The sequence below is a fragment of the Linepithema humile genome, chromosome 1 (genome assembly GCF_040581485.1).
Source record: "Linepithema humile isolate Giens D197 chromosome 1, Lhum_UNIL_v1.0, whole genome shotgun sequence".
Lineage (NCBI taxonomy): Eukaryota > Metazoa > Arthropoda > Insecta > Hymenoptera > Formicidae > Linepithema > Linepithema humile.
In genome coordinates this window covers 25,623,631-25,638,174 of record NC_090128.1, presented here as the reverse complement: position 1 = coordinate 25,638,174, position 14,544 = coordinate 25,623,631, and the positions used below count along the sequence as shown (strand labels likewise).

General features: G+C 41.8%; 2 protein-coding genes across 7 annotated transcripts in view; one reads left to right on the top strand and one right to left on the bottom strand.

Moving 5' to 3' along the window:
• Positions 1-10,796, bottom strand: part of LOC105678048 (beta-4C adrenergic receptor-like) — a 194,683-nt gene extending 183,887 nt beyond the window's left edge. The window contains exons 1-5 of one of the 4 annotated variants that reach the window (XR_010890754.1): positions 10,255-10,796; positions 10,011-10,091; positions 8,738-8,952; positions 6,964-8,627; positions 689-1,116 (exon numbers count right to left, since the gene is read on the bottom strand). The gene's annotated coding sequence lies outside the window, so the exon portion shown is untranslated. Of the gene's footprint in view, positions 1-688; positions 1,117-5,392; positions 6,899-6,963; positions 8,628-8,737; positions 8,953-10,010 lie in introns of those variants that run through there. The other 3 variants (XR_010890757.1, XR_010890755.1, XM_067357283.1) reach the window with 3 other exon arrangements.
• The window catches only part of LOC105678041 (uncharacterized), a 36,751-nt gene that overhangs the window by 16,241 nt on the left and 5,966 nt on the right, over positions 1-14,544 (top strand). Inside the window, exons 1-3 of one of the 3 annotated variants that reach the window (XM_012377017.2) lie at positions 10,840-11,512; positions 13,002-13,176; positions 14,305-14,422. In XM_012377017.2, coding sequence (XP_012232440.1) covers positions 11,449-11,512; positions 13,002-13,176; positions 14,305-14,422 — 357 coding nt within the window. In that variant the 5' untranslated portion in view covers positions 10,840-11,448. Of the gene's footprint in view, positions 1-10,839; positions 11,513-11,553; positions 12,791-13,001; positions 13,177-14,304; positions 14,423-14,544 lie in introns of those variants that run through there. The other 2 variants (XM_012377021.2, XM_012377020.2) reach the window with 2 other exon arrangements.

Here is a 14,544-nt window from a genome sequence, read left to right as displayed (position 1 = left end):
ATGCTTGATAACGCGCGATAAAAAAACTTGTACGTGTTATTCTGTACTGAATAATTCATAATCATAGAAGTTCCGAAATCGGAAAAGGAAAAAGTTTTATCCTTAGTAGCGTTTTCCACTTGAAGAGTTAGATGGAAAAAAGACGTAAGTTCGAAAACATTGTCTTGATTATAAGTTGGGTAACGATTGATATCTTAAAAAGAAAACAGATTTCTCGACTTTCAGAAAGTTAATCATGCTTATTTTAAAAACGTACTTACTAAAAAAAAAAAATACTCAAGTATTTTCACGTCCATTTTCCATCAAACTTCTCAATAATTACCAATTTCACTTAACTACACAAAGATCAGTGTCATCTGCATAGTTTTGGAAACTTGAGCCGAATTGATTTGAGGCTGAATAAGTTGTATCAACCAATTTTAAAAAAAAATGTAGACGAACGTATTATATAAATATGAAAACAATTTCCACGCTGTTTCCACGAAATTATAGAATAAAATAATTCGCTAAACAATATTGAATAAATTTACTTCAATTAACCGACAAGATTGTTTTGTAAGATAAGGAAGGAGACCACAAAGAGGCTTTCGCATCCTTCACGGTGGGCAGAAGTGCCGGTCGGCCCCCGTTTGCCCGCACTAAGCAGATGCCACTGACAAAGGGCACTCGATGGTGAAGCAGTACTCACCGGTTACTGGAGAGCGATTTGCTCCTTGCGAAGGATGCGTCCGTGCTTTTGCACACGTGGATCACGTAGAGTAGCCAGTCAACTCGATGCACGATTACACGTGCGCCTCGCACATGTCCGTCAGCTGTTTCATCAATGTCGCGTTAAAAACGCGCTTATCATGATTATCAGGCCGTGCATCATCACCACTGTCGAGATTGCACGACGCGAATCGATTCAGATTTTCCGGATAATAACACTGCGCGGTTTCATCTCCTCGCCTCGTAGCGCGTCCAACGCACTACGTATTTCCTCTCGGATCGTTCGTTCAGCACGGATGACAATGCGGCTACGGTGCACCGACGATGAGAAAGAGAGATCGAGGGGCGAGCTTGAGGGATGACGTTTACGTCGCAGTCGACAGTAGCCTGAGGGATGTGGAGCAGACCCTGCAAAAGATTCCGCCTTTCACACATGTGCATGACACAGTAGCATAAAGATATCGATCACCACGTCATATCACGTGCCGCCGATCATTTCGTCGGTATACCGAAGGTCAGAACGACGAAGTGAGACTCGACAAGTCCTTTGCCAAGACGTAATTAGGAATTTAAGAATACATTTCTGCCTCTATATAGCGCGGAATAAATTTAATACTAATAAAATATTACCTCTGAATGAATTAATGAACGCTGTGTACATCAATATTGATAAGTTTCGTCGTCGAATTTATACACTGGATGTATTCTCTATGCCCGATGTAACTTTTAAATCAGATAAACGATTTTGTTATAATTTACTTCCTTTTTTTATTCCTTTACAAACTTTATAACTTTAAAGTTATACTAATCTTCTCTTAACGCGTAAATAGTATAGTTAATAAGACTTTCTAACTCTATTAAGTTAATGAATTAATTAAAATAAATTATATTTATGCGTGTATATTTGGTCAACTTTTCACTCTCGAGTGCTCGCATCTCCTAATTACGCCTCTAACTTTTAGTTCCCATTAACATATTACTTTACAGGAAACCTTACGAGTCTCAGAAGTTGTAGAAACCGCGAAGGCGCATTTTGCACGTCGTAAACTGCGAAATCGAGCTTCACGCAACCGCTGAGCTTGAAAAGGTTTCCTTATAAAGACAACGTAAATGGGCTTCGGAGTCCTGACGAGCTGGCAGGATAGCTATTTTGAAATTCGGACCTGGAATGTTTTCATCGATCCGGCAGCCGAGCAATGGCCGAGGATCGTAACATCGAGGAGAAACGATATGCGTCCATCGTATTTATTGTAATTATTTACGATGCGCGTAAATTTTATCGCACAACGGCGAACGATCGCGAGAATGCGCCGTTAAGTTTTACTGCCGCGTCATGCTTGTTCCACGCCCGCGGCGTGTACACGTGCATTATATACATGTGACACGCATGCAGATCTGTGTGCGTATTGCAGCGAATAAACGGACGAATGTGCGCGGATTCGTGCTCGTGAACGCTAGCTATAAAATGTGAGAAACTCGTTCACGTACGTGACGCCGTCATTGCGTAACGTGAGGGCCGAGAAAGCCCGCATTCCTCTATCAGCGTTACACCGCGGCCCGCTACTGGACTGTACGCTATTGTTAAGAGCGACGCGACGACACCGACAACGCGACGCCGGGCGAGACAAAGAGCACACCACCTGTTACACGCACTCCGCTATTTACAAACGACAACGTGCTGTGCACACCGTTGAGTATTTACATATTCATTATATTCCACGCGCGCTTTCGAACGCCGCCGTATCCGGAACGATCGATCGAAGACCGTGCGCGGCAGATCCCCGAATTCCACTCCTCGGTCGCGCGTTGCGCGCGTTTACGTCGGATTCGCGCGTTCACCGTAATTCATTAGGATAATTGAAACGACGCGTCCGTGCTCGCGCGCGCGCGCGCGCGCGCAATTAACGCTAGTCCCGCAATTGAAATATTTCATTTTGCGTGCGAGCTATATTATTCGCTTTATGGGCCGCGGAGAGAGCCGCGTATACGGCTATACATTACAACGGGGCGACTTGGTAATATTACACCACCGCCGCCACGCCACCATCGCTGGCCGTAATAGAAAGGCATTGTCATATAAATTCATATTACGCGATAACGGTAATACGCTGATATCAGCTTCCTGTTTTACGAGCCCGGTCCGCGTAAGAGCCGTTAAAAGCGTCCCGTTCCGTAAATCCGAGTCCGCTACCCGAATCCTCGTCGAAAATACTTGCCTCTCCTTGCCCGATGTCGTGTAAACGCGCTGATGAATCATTCGCGAGTACGCTCACCAGAGATTCTCTCTCTTTACGAGTTCCCCACAATAATATATCCGGTTACAACGTACGTTACATTTCAGATAAACGCCAAATTACAGATATATTACGCCTCATTTTACTTTATCAATAATTTTATATTGCGCGTACCACATTTTTACCCTTTACATCCTTGCCATTGCACGATTTTTTTGTTTTATCTCCAAATTAGTATTTTAGTATTCGAAACCACATCAAAGTAACACACTCGAAGCACAATTTATAAAATTGAAAATCATAAAAGGCTAAACTGCTATTTCTCAAATACGAGTTTTGAAATTTTTATGAATTTCATATTTGCTCTTTATTTTTATTCCGTAATTTGCATATTGTTTACATTTTCAGTATTATGTTTGTTATCCCGTATTACGTACGTTTTGTTAAGGCATATTCTTTCATTATTTTTTATACTGTCAATTCTTTGTGATTTGCTCCTTATAATGCTATACGTATTTGTAAAAATCCATATATGTATATACAAACAGACGCGAACGTTTCTATATAAGCGACGTTTAACGCAAGCATTTATTCCTTTCGCGTTCTATTAATACGTGGTGTTATAAAGCGCGAGTGAAATGTATACATATATACTGAAATATCATCAGCTCTTTTAGTATTAATAGATTGTACAGAGAACGTGGTTATATATAAAACTTATCACTCTTTTGACTTTTAAATATGCACAAATAAACAATTTTTTTTTTAATTGCTGCGAAAGATATATTAATGGTATATTATTTTAACATTTTATTTTTATCATTTATATCTACGTAGCAGAACATTCTGAGAATGCACGATAATTACACGATCATTCCATACCTACAGTATATTAATGCTAAAAAAGACCAATGGTTACTTCCGATAAAGCATTCCATAAATATAAGAAAAAATTGAAAAGAATAAAAAATCTAAAAATGCAGCAAGTTAAAATAAAAAAAAAAAGGATTAATTTCTCATGGATATTATCGTTGCGAGCATACGAAATCAATAAAGAGGTGAGTTAAGTACGAAGTTATTTTCGTTGAAAAAGATAAGCAAGTAAATTATTACTGGACTTGTCACTTTTGTGGATTCGTATAAATATGAAGCTTGACTTAGTAGGAAATTAATATTTCCATCGTTTTTCACGTTAAGCTTATGCAACTCTCTTTATTCTCGCATGATGTATTTCATTATGCGATTTCCTGACTATTCTCATTGGTAAAGAATATGTACTTTTCTGGAGCTATAACAAGGAAATTCTTTTGCGGCGTTCAACAGGTCGTAATAAAAGCAAATTTTTACAATTCTTTTTTATAAAATCGATAGACCGCGTAAAAGGGTAATGAAAGCCTTTATTATTGATCAATCGCGAATAGATGAACGAAAAATATTGCAAATTCATGTGACATATTTTTACTTGAATACGACTGAATGATTCTTTTTTCATATATAAATGCAAATATATTTATGGATTACATCGTTAATCTATTAATTAGTTAAGTAGATGCATTAAAGCGTGCAATATTATGCCGTAAGTTGTGTTCTTGTAAAATATAAAATGTTATTTTATTTTTCCTCTAGAAATAAGTGTAAGAGACTATTTCTCACACAGTTTTAACATAAATGCTCTTGAATCCTTTCATCATAAAAGCTATCCATATATGTACATGCATTCATGTTGTAAGGATATATCAGGTGGAGTCCATTGATTCGTATTCACATTATACATTTAGTTAAATCTATTTAATTCTCATCCCACGACGTTACATCGAAGGCAGTCTTCATATTGTACATAAAACTTAGAATTGGACGGCAACATTTAACGGTGAACACGACGCTAAATGAATCCCATAAAGTGAAAACAATCCAAGTGCCAAGAATTAAAAATTGAATAAAGTTTGAATAAATGTTTAAAATAGGCTTTAACTGTTCTATTTATGTTTTAAAATAATTGCAAGGTGTTATATAACAAACAAATAAAAATTCTTTCAAATTACTTGTATTCTTTTGAATTTATGGGAATCAATTAACGACGCAAGCACAGATCGTTGTCGGTAAGATACAAATCGCGCCAGACAATAACACCACCAACGTGCATACATCGATCATCTCAAGTAGCAAATACACCAACAGTAATTGCGTGCAAGCGTGTGACGAGTACGTAAGAACGATTATGCAGAACATCGACAAAATCTCGTGTGAGTGCGAGCGAGCGAGCGAGCGTGTGTCGAGACGGGACAAAAACGTATCGGCTTGACGTACCCTCGCCGGGTGCCTGTCATCCGCCGACGCGTTGTTCACCGTCCGACAACCGCAAGGCGCGCTCGCAGCAACACGCAGGATGCGGCTTTTGCGCGTATACATATCACGCAATCCAAAAGGAATCAAATGATCATTCGGTTTACCGTCGTCGTTCGGAACAACCCTCGCGGTCGTGCATAGCATCACGTTCGAGCATCGCTATCTTCTCTGTCGTACGTCCCCCTCCCAGCCACCCTCTATGTCCCTTTCTGTCCCTCTTTCCCGCGCTCTCGCTCTAACGCCCTCCCTGCCCGTAACAGGCGTCCTAGCTCCTCTCTCCCACTCCCTACCTCCCGTTCCCTCTCTATGCACGAGAATGCCCGGGGCGAGGTTTAAGGACCGTCACGCGAATACATTTTCTTACACGAGTGTCCACCTCGGAGGTCCTGCGGACACGACAGGCACAACGCCACGGCGTTTACACATCTTTCGTCCTCTTCTACGCGTCGCGTTTCGCGATCTTCCTTTCTCTCTTTCTCTCTCTCTCTCTCGCTCGCTCGCTCGCTTTCTCTCTTTCTCTCTCACTCTACCTCTTTTTCTCTCCCTCTCTCTAGCGCTCCCTCTGACTCACTCCTCTATCCCTCACGCTCTCACTCGCCGTTCCACTCGCCCCTGCTGCGCGGTCGTCGTCTCTCGGCGTCGGGAGAGACCGGAACGAACAGGAGAACTCACGGGATGCATGAAATGGAGATCTGGAAACGCTATATGTCCGTAACGTAACACGTGAGCCAACAATTAGAAGACGGCGACAGTACGGCGACAGTACGGCGACCGGAGCACGGTGCAAGATACAGGCAGCGTAATTCCGTTGTGTGACGGGCGAGCGTGATCGAAAATGAGAGAAAGAGAAAGAGAGAAAGCGACGAAAACGGTGACCGCGGCAGCGGCGGCAAGGGATGCAACAGAGGGCGAGAGCGTGCATATACAGAGAAAGAGAAGGAGGGCGGAAAGAGAAAGAGAGAAACAGGAGAGGCAGATGGACGGAGTAAGAGAAGGGGGACAGGGAGGGCCAGGGTAGTACTGCACTCGTCCGTCTCTCTTCCCGCGCCGACTGCGACTCACGCACGGAACCGCCCGCGTGTCTCCCGGGTAAAATCGACTGTCTCCTGGATAATGTCGCGTATCCCCTGAGTGTAATCAACACGATCGTCACCGTATATCAAGGATGATAATGACGAATGAGCAATGACGGTGTCGATGACAAGGCCGGTGAGCACAGAGAAGAAGTAAAGGCCGAAGACAAACTTCGCTTGATCGAGATCGACCATAATGACGACGACGACGACGACGACGACGATGACGACGACGAGGACGACGATGACGAGGACGAGGACGAGGAGAACGTAGGGCCGTCGCCAAATCCACGCCGACGAGGACGACGATGACGAAAACGACGACGACGACGACAGTGCTGTTCTAGGCGTCGCGGCGCTCACACACCGGCTCACTGAGCCCGAGGTGGGCGACACCGGCGGAACGGAGGATCACGGCTACGACCGACGAGGACCGAGAGAACGAACCGAGCTTTCTGACGGAAAGCGCAAGCGCACCGGGAGGCGGCGTACGCGAGCGCTTTCCCCGTCTCTCCATGGTATTTTTCTCCTTCTTCCTCGCTCTTTCATGGCTGTGTGTAAAAGTATCAAAATATGCTGTACATACCTTTTCTTGTACATACCTTTTAATTTTGACTCAATGTTTGGTGTTGCTTTGTATATTTAAAATCCTTCTTTAGGAGAATAGTTGGATTTGACGGCATCGATGAACGAAAGCACTTTTGCCTTCTTCGTTTCTACTTCTTTTTCTTTTCATCATTTCATCGAATCGACCTTTCCCTTTGCGCGCCATTCGTAGGACACACTTTCTACGAACTTCGAAAGGTCGATGAGATTCGGCGTGGGAGTCGGACGGCGGTTGCTGTTGTTGACCGTCGTCGACGTCGCCGTGATTGTCGACGTCGTTGATGTTTGATGACACACCGGGTGCTCGGGGCGGCGCTTACGGACGTGCTTGTCGAGCGAACTGCGTGTAGTCGAGAGTTGTACTTCGCTTTGTGGCCCTATACTTCATGGCATGGTTCGGCGGTAACGAGCACGAAGAGGGGAATGGTCCTTTGAGCGATGCCGTAGGTCTGGTCTCTTCCAGCCGCCAGGATACTTCCGGCCCTTTTCCACGGGACTTCCGGCACCCTTCTTCCTAACCGGCCCAGAGTGGTTTCGTACCGTGCGCCTGGGCAGGAAACTGACAGAAGCGCTGTTATGTTGCTGGAACATAATCGACGAGGAAATTACGTGTACTGTGCACGTCACATGCGACGCCGGTACACTTGCCGCGGCTAATTTACAGTACTCTCTGAAAGTACGAGCAAATTGCTTCCAGTAATTGCTCTTAGAAAGACCACCGATTAGTTTATTTTGTACAAGTAGGCTAAAGTTATGTTTTGAAGAGGGATAATTTTTTCAAAGGTAGCTGAAGGCTCGACTAAATTATATTTATCAACTATTCTAATTGCGTTATTATATAGAGACCAAATACAGATATTAAAAACTGCACGAAGAAAAAAGTAATCATATATTCAAGCGAGATCGTACGATATTTCACATCTCGAATACGATTATTACACGAATTTCCATTAGACGAAGTTTATATGATAATATTTCGTATTAAACGCTGAAAGTAACTAAGGTCAAGGTGCACATTTCTTAGCTGCATTTCTTAGCATAAAACTAAAGTTGTTAATTATCCCTAATTATTATGTAAAGCAAGAACGCTACATGAACCTATTAATGTAACGCGGTTACGTTTCGCAATTATATCGTTCCGTCGACCGACTTTTCTGAATTGCTCCATATTCCGAGATGAAAAGCGCGCTCGACGCTTAATATGAACGACGACGTACCTAAAGCAGATAGTCTGAGACGCATATGGCTCTCGAGCGATATTTTCAAAGTGCACGTTTGGAACGAGGTACGTTAGTCTTCGTACGATTGCCCGCCAGGTAAACAAGCTCTTTATATACGTACAAGCGGTACGTACGACGAGGCACTGCAATTACCCTGTCTATCTTGCAGCGAGGTAGAGGCAAGCAAAAAGGGAAAACGGCCGCTTTCGTTACCGCCTCCTTGCTGTAAAAGTTCCAATATCGAGATGTTTGGAAGTAAAAATGCGCGGCATTCGACATAATACGAGAATTCCCGTTATGCGTTATATTACTAGATTATTCGTGCATCTCTCACAATTTCTCAATATTTAACACTCCTCGCGTAGGCGTATTCATTTCTCGACCTTCGACCTTTGACATCGGATATGCCGAGAGAGCACTTGAGACCTCTCTTGCTGGCTCTAAAAAATATGAAGATATTTAATCCAGATATAAAATGGGAAGCAGATTTTCTTTACACTCGAAGAACATATCAAGATGAATGCTGTATGGCTAAAAACGAAATACGTACTTGAGTTCGGAAACGAGATTCGCTCATTGACCTTATCGAGAGACATCTTCCATGCATACATCCGTGTACATCCAACACCAAATATAGCTCTCTGACCCTCATCCTGTGTTTATGTTGAATACGATCTCGATAATAAACGAGGAAAAGTCGGAATATTGGACGAGCACATGGGTATTCAAGTATTTTCAAGAAAACATCTTGAACTTTCTGATCTCCTGAAACGAGAAAAATCTTTCAACAAATTTGATTTTTGTAAAAAATGACGTTTTTTACGAATTAGTAAATAAAAGGATTATATCAATATTAAATTAATTTCAAATACAATTTTTACTAATAAACCGTAAATAAAACATTTAATTATATTTATAATTAATAAATACTTATTAAGAAATAATCACAAATCGTGGCAGTATTACAAATGGCCTAAACAATTTTTTACACTTGTAGATTTATCTCCTCCGAAATTAAAACCAATATGTTCACGTCGAACATCAACGAAGAGCTGTGTGTAAGTGCAAGTCGCTGTCGATTCGCGCAATTTTTATTCGCAAGTCGACATATAGCTTAATATTCGCGCGAGCGGATCGACGGGGGATGACAAATGGCATTGGCAACAAGCGGGCCATCGGTAGCGCTCGAATTGCGAATATTCGACGCGCGTATACTTCTTGGAACATCCATCAAACGTCCTACACGTGCGCGCGCGCGCGCGCGCGTCCGTGTATCCCCGCGACGCGATGTGCACATGCCGGTGAACGCAATCGCAAAGATCCGCGGATGGATCGATGCGAATCGCGAGAAGCGGCGCAGGCACCGTGCTGAGACCCGCGAAATGTATGAATATTCCGCGCGTGCATCGCTCTCGAATGCGACTCGAGTGCGGTATATAACACGACCCCGTTCGTGCGCGTCCGCGCGGCATACAGGCGTTCTAGCGATGCTCTCGCGCGAAATATCGAATTAGACGCCCGCAACTCGAACATGATAAAGTCAGCGAAGTTTGCATTAAATGTAAAGTTATACATAACTCTTTAATAAAATTCATTGCAATCACGAGAGACTGCCCAGACTCATTACTTCCATGTTAATTAAATTCACATGACATTAACAGCTTTAAATTAACTCATTGTCAGCGAGAAATCATTACTTCTCTTAATTATTTATTTCAAATTTTATTTTGTTTTATTGCAGAATTCTCAACGCTAATCTACATGTATAGCCACAATTAATCTATACTTTTAAAATACTGATACGGATATTTTGAAAAACTTACCTAATGTACAATATTTTATACTGTTCTCGCAATGTTGCATTTTATATTGCATTGAAAACTTTGTATTTTCTAATTACGATTCTGTTAAAATATTATTTTGTATTATTTATATTTATTAAGATAATGCAAAATTGGTATAAAGACTGTGTTCCAAAATGCACTGACAATGCCAACAACTTATGTAATATGAACCATGAATTGTCAGTACTGGCAGTGTACTATGAGTTAAATCAGTGTCACTAACCTAACCAGAGTATAGGTCATTTTTTTTTTATGATGCTTGCCCTTATTGGAAAATAGTATCACTCTTTTACTTATCTGTTTCTCCGTTTTTTTCCAAATTATAGATCATTACTGCGTAATCAACAGATATGATCAGTAATAGTGGGAAAAAAAGGCAAACTTATATTTACGCTCTCCAAAAACACGCGATTTCAAAACATGGTCTGTTGACTGCACTCGAATCGATAGTCGCCCCCGTTGCTCGTCTGAATTCTCGCGAGTCTTGCGGCTATGTTAATATTCCCGAAGTGCGTATCGATACCTATTCAACGAGAGCACCCGTTCTCCGGTGCTCGCTCGAAAATTGCGAGCCAGTATTGGGTTGAGTACCCATTGCTAGCTAGGCTAGGGTAGGCTAGCAAGCGCCCGCGCGTTTCCGTGCGCGCGTGTGCCCCGCGCGCCGCAATTACTTAATTGCTCGTATCTGATTGGGCCTGCCGCGGGGGAGGGATAACGGTGTCCTCGGTTCGTGATTTGCGCGCCGCGCGTGCAACGCGTTTCCATTGGCCGGGTTACCTGGGCGGCCGACGAATCAGCCATTCATTTCTGAAACCCCGCGCCGCCGGCGCTAGTAACCTCTGTGAGGAAGCGAGACTGACGGAGCGAGGAACAAGACGCGCGCGCGCGCGCCAGAGAGAGAGAACGACGAGTATCGAAGTTTCGAATGCGCCCGACATCGATAGCCGCCGCCGCGCTGCGGCAACGCCGCGCGCGTCCTCGCGACAGTACGAGACCGACGCGCTCGCGTGTCACAGAAATCGCAGCAACGAGACGAACGAAGGGAAAGAGAAAAGCGAGGCTGGAAAACAGGAAAAGAGAAAGGGAAATAAAGCGGGAGAAAAAGAGAGAGAGACCACTGTTGCCGTGAAGCGACAGAACGCATCGTGACAAATGCCGGATAACAGATAAAAAAAACATAGAAAAAAAAGGAAGAATCGAAGCGCCAGTCGGTGGTGGCGACGGTGGGGCGTAGTGCACGCTCTCTCGCGGTAGTCGCGCCAAGCGTCAGTGTTAATATGGCCGTTGACGTGAGCGCAGTACGTGTAGAAACGCGGACGCGATAGTAGTCTTGGTTCGATCCCCCTAACATGAGGTACATTGTGACCAGGAGGGACGCTTTTACGTAATACCCAGATATAACGGACGTACCCGCAAAATGAACTGCGCCGCGCCGGAGGCGGCGGCAGCCGTGAGTGGCGAGCAAATTGGCGCGGTACAAGGTACGTGGTGCATCATCCTCTACGTCGCGCGATCGAGCAACGTGTATATTCCTTTGCGTCTTCTCGAGGGAAGACGATCAAGACGATGTGCGCGATTCGTTGTGTTTACGAGTACGTTTCATGCGAGCCTCCGCACGCAATCAACTCGTCGCGATCGATTCACCGATTATCATCACTGTCATTCAACTATTGTTCGTCACGGCCTTCGACGAACTCCACTCGCGTCCGGTGCAACGCGCCAGCCGCATGGCATTCCCGGCTGCTCGCTCGCTCGTTTTCACGCGCGTGCCGCGTGTTTGTGATTAAGCTCCAACTTGATCTGTGCAAACAATAAGCCGACGATGCTTTTCGGTGCTGATGAACGGTGCCGACGACGTGATACGAAATGAAAGTGTGGTGCATCGACCTCTGGAGGACAACCGCGCGTCCTTCGGACGAAAATGAAAACGTGTTCGTGCGCGTCACGTTGTAGTTCGCGGTTTTACGCGTGCTCGCGCTCCGAACGAACACGCGTTGCGTCTCGATGATAAGCGAAAAATAAACGTCGTCGACGCATATTGTTATTTACTTTGCACTTTTTTTCTAAAAATAATTACGACAGAGAGGGTTGCAAACGAACACACACGCGAGGAGAATGTTCCACGAATTCGCTGGTCGCTCGACGTCCAAGACAATCGATACGCGTCCTCCGGATTTACTATCGGCATGTCCGTTCTTTCGCGACAATATTACTTTATCAGCTTTCACGGTGGCATTCGGCGACTCGCGCTAATCGTCGTGCGCTCGTTAACGGAACGCCAATTAATACAACTTTAATTCGGAAATTTCAATAACGGCTTTTACAAGTTTGAAAAGTTTGATTCGCGGTAACTTCGAAAACACGGCTTGGGAAACGTGCTGTTCAGTTGTGAACGTTACAGAAATGTATAACCGGCTTTTGGGCAATTTATAGTCTGCATGGGTCTCTCGGCACCTGCCACGGCAGATGTTAAGAATGGTCAGGGTTTCAAGAAAATGATGGGTAGTTTTAAAATGTACATGAATTATGTACGATGATCTAACGATTTTTGGCGTAGAATAACAATGAACGCTATTCTCTTTGATCGATGCGGCATCGTTCCGATGAATAAAACTCTGCACAAATCCGATTATTGCGATACGATACCGTCTGCATCGATTGGGCAATCGGCAATCGCTGTTTCGAATAAAACCGGTACGCGTTTCCTTAATTGGCGAAACCACTTTTTCGTTAAACGCTTCCGCACTTGATAAAATATGGTACGAAATTTTCACTTGCATTGGAAATATTTGCTACATTGATATTCTAATTGAAATTTAATATCTTTAAACACATTGTGTGTGCGAGGATTTTATGAAAACCCGTTCGTAATCGTTGTCCGTCTTTTTGTGTACGTTATCATTGTCCGATTTTTTTGTGTTTTCTGCGGCTGACTTGCTAAAGATTTTGTAAATCTTGATCGATGTTTAGATATCAAAAACGCAATGTTTAACCATGAAGGAGGGTCTAAACTAAACAGTGACGACGCAAAATCAACAATTATAGAATTATTTCCATGGGTCTCAGAATTTAAGAAAATGTGCAAATGTATATACGCAGACAAAAGTATGACTTCTTTGGCAAAGCTTATGCACTACTATATCAGGTAATTTACATTCAGTATTTCTTGTAATACTATGTGCACAGTTCACCAGTATATTACTGTTTTGAGCACTGGTGTCATGGTATTAATGCATGACATATGTTACAGTAGATGTTCAATATATAGCAATAATTGGTGTTCTTGTCTAAAAACAAGTAATAAATGCGTTTTTGAGAATCTCATGTAAAATTTGAATTATTAAATGGCTTTAAAATTTTTTTTCTTAAATAATATTCTAACAATGCCTATATAGTTTTACGATATTAGTGTTAATTACAGTATTGATAAACATAAAATTTCTAACAAATATTTTTAATAAATAACCTTTCTAAAACAAGTAATTTTTGTAGTAAACAGTTGCAATATATATTGCCAAAGTGAGAAGAATGGTTTTGTGTGTTTTTAAAGAAATACGTTTTAAAGAACATTTAATAATTCATTATATATATAAAAACAATAATGACCCATTAATGACTCTTAATGAATTTTTGAAATATCATATAGTATCTATAGAAAAAGTTAAGATTTCTGTAACATGTAATTTTTTATACATCTCTTTTTCAACAATATTGTTGGTTTCTTTATTAACTGGAAAAACCTTAGTTATTATGCATTGTACACACAATTTCCTCTACGCTGTATCATTATTGAACTGATCTTGAGGGTCATCCAGCTATTATTATTGTATTGACCCTCTCAATTGATTAATCAGATTGTAACAGTCTGAAGGTCGAAAAAATATTGTTTTATCTGTCACAAGGCAATGTTAGAGCAATGAAGAAAGTATTTAATTATTAAATTAAAAAGTACAACACATAAAGATTTACAAATATGGATTGTAAGAAAATAGATTATCAAAAGTGTTACAGGTTATTTTACAAAAATGGGACCAAGTTTTTATTTAGATTTTATCTTGCATCACATATCAAAGTAATTACCAATTGTTATTGTTTAGAAGATTATAAACTATATATTTAATATACTTAACATATGTGTATATATTCACTATGAATGCTTTAATAAATTTACTATTTATTCTCTACATAACTAAATTATAGCAATAATAAGTTAATTAGTGTGTGCATAAATGTCTTATGCACTGTTATATTAAATGTACATTTTTTATTACAGAAATGTAAGTAAAAGTGTAAATGAATGTTATACAAAGCCTTTAAGAGCAGCAAAGTTGAAGGATTCTCTTAGTGAAACCTTACTTTTGTTCTTATATATCTATCGCGAGCTTTCTGAGGTAAGTTGAGTCGATTACTATGTTACATCACATTCGTATAATTTTTTTTTACCGTACATAACTGCTTTCTATAGTATACTTTAAACAAATAAACAAATAAAACATTTAAACAAATAAAACTT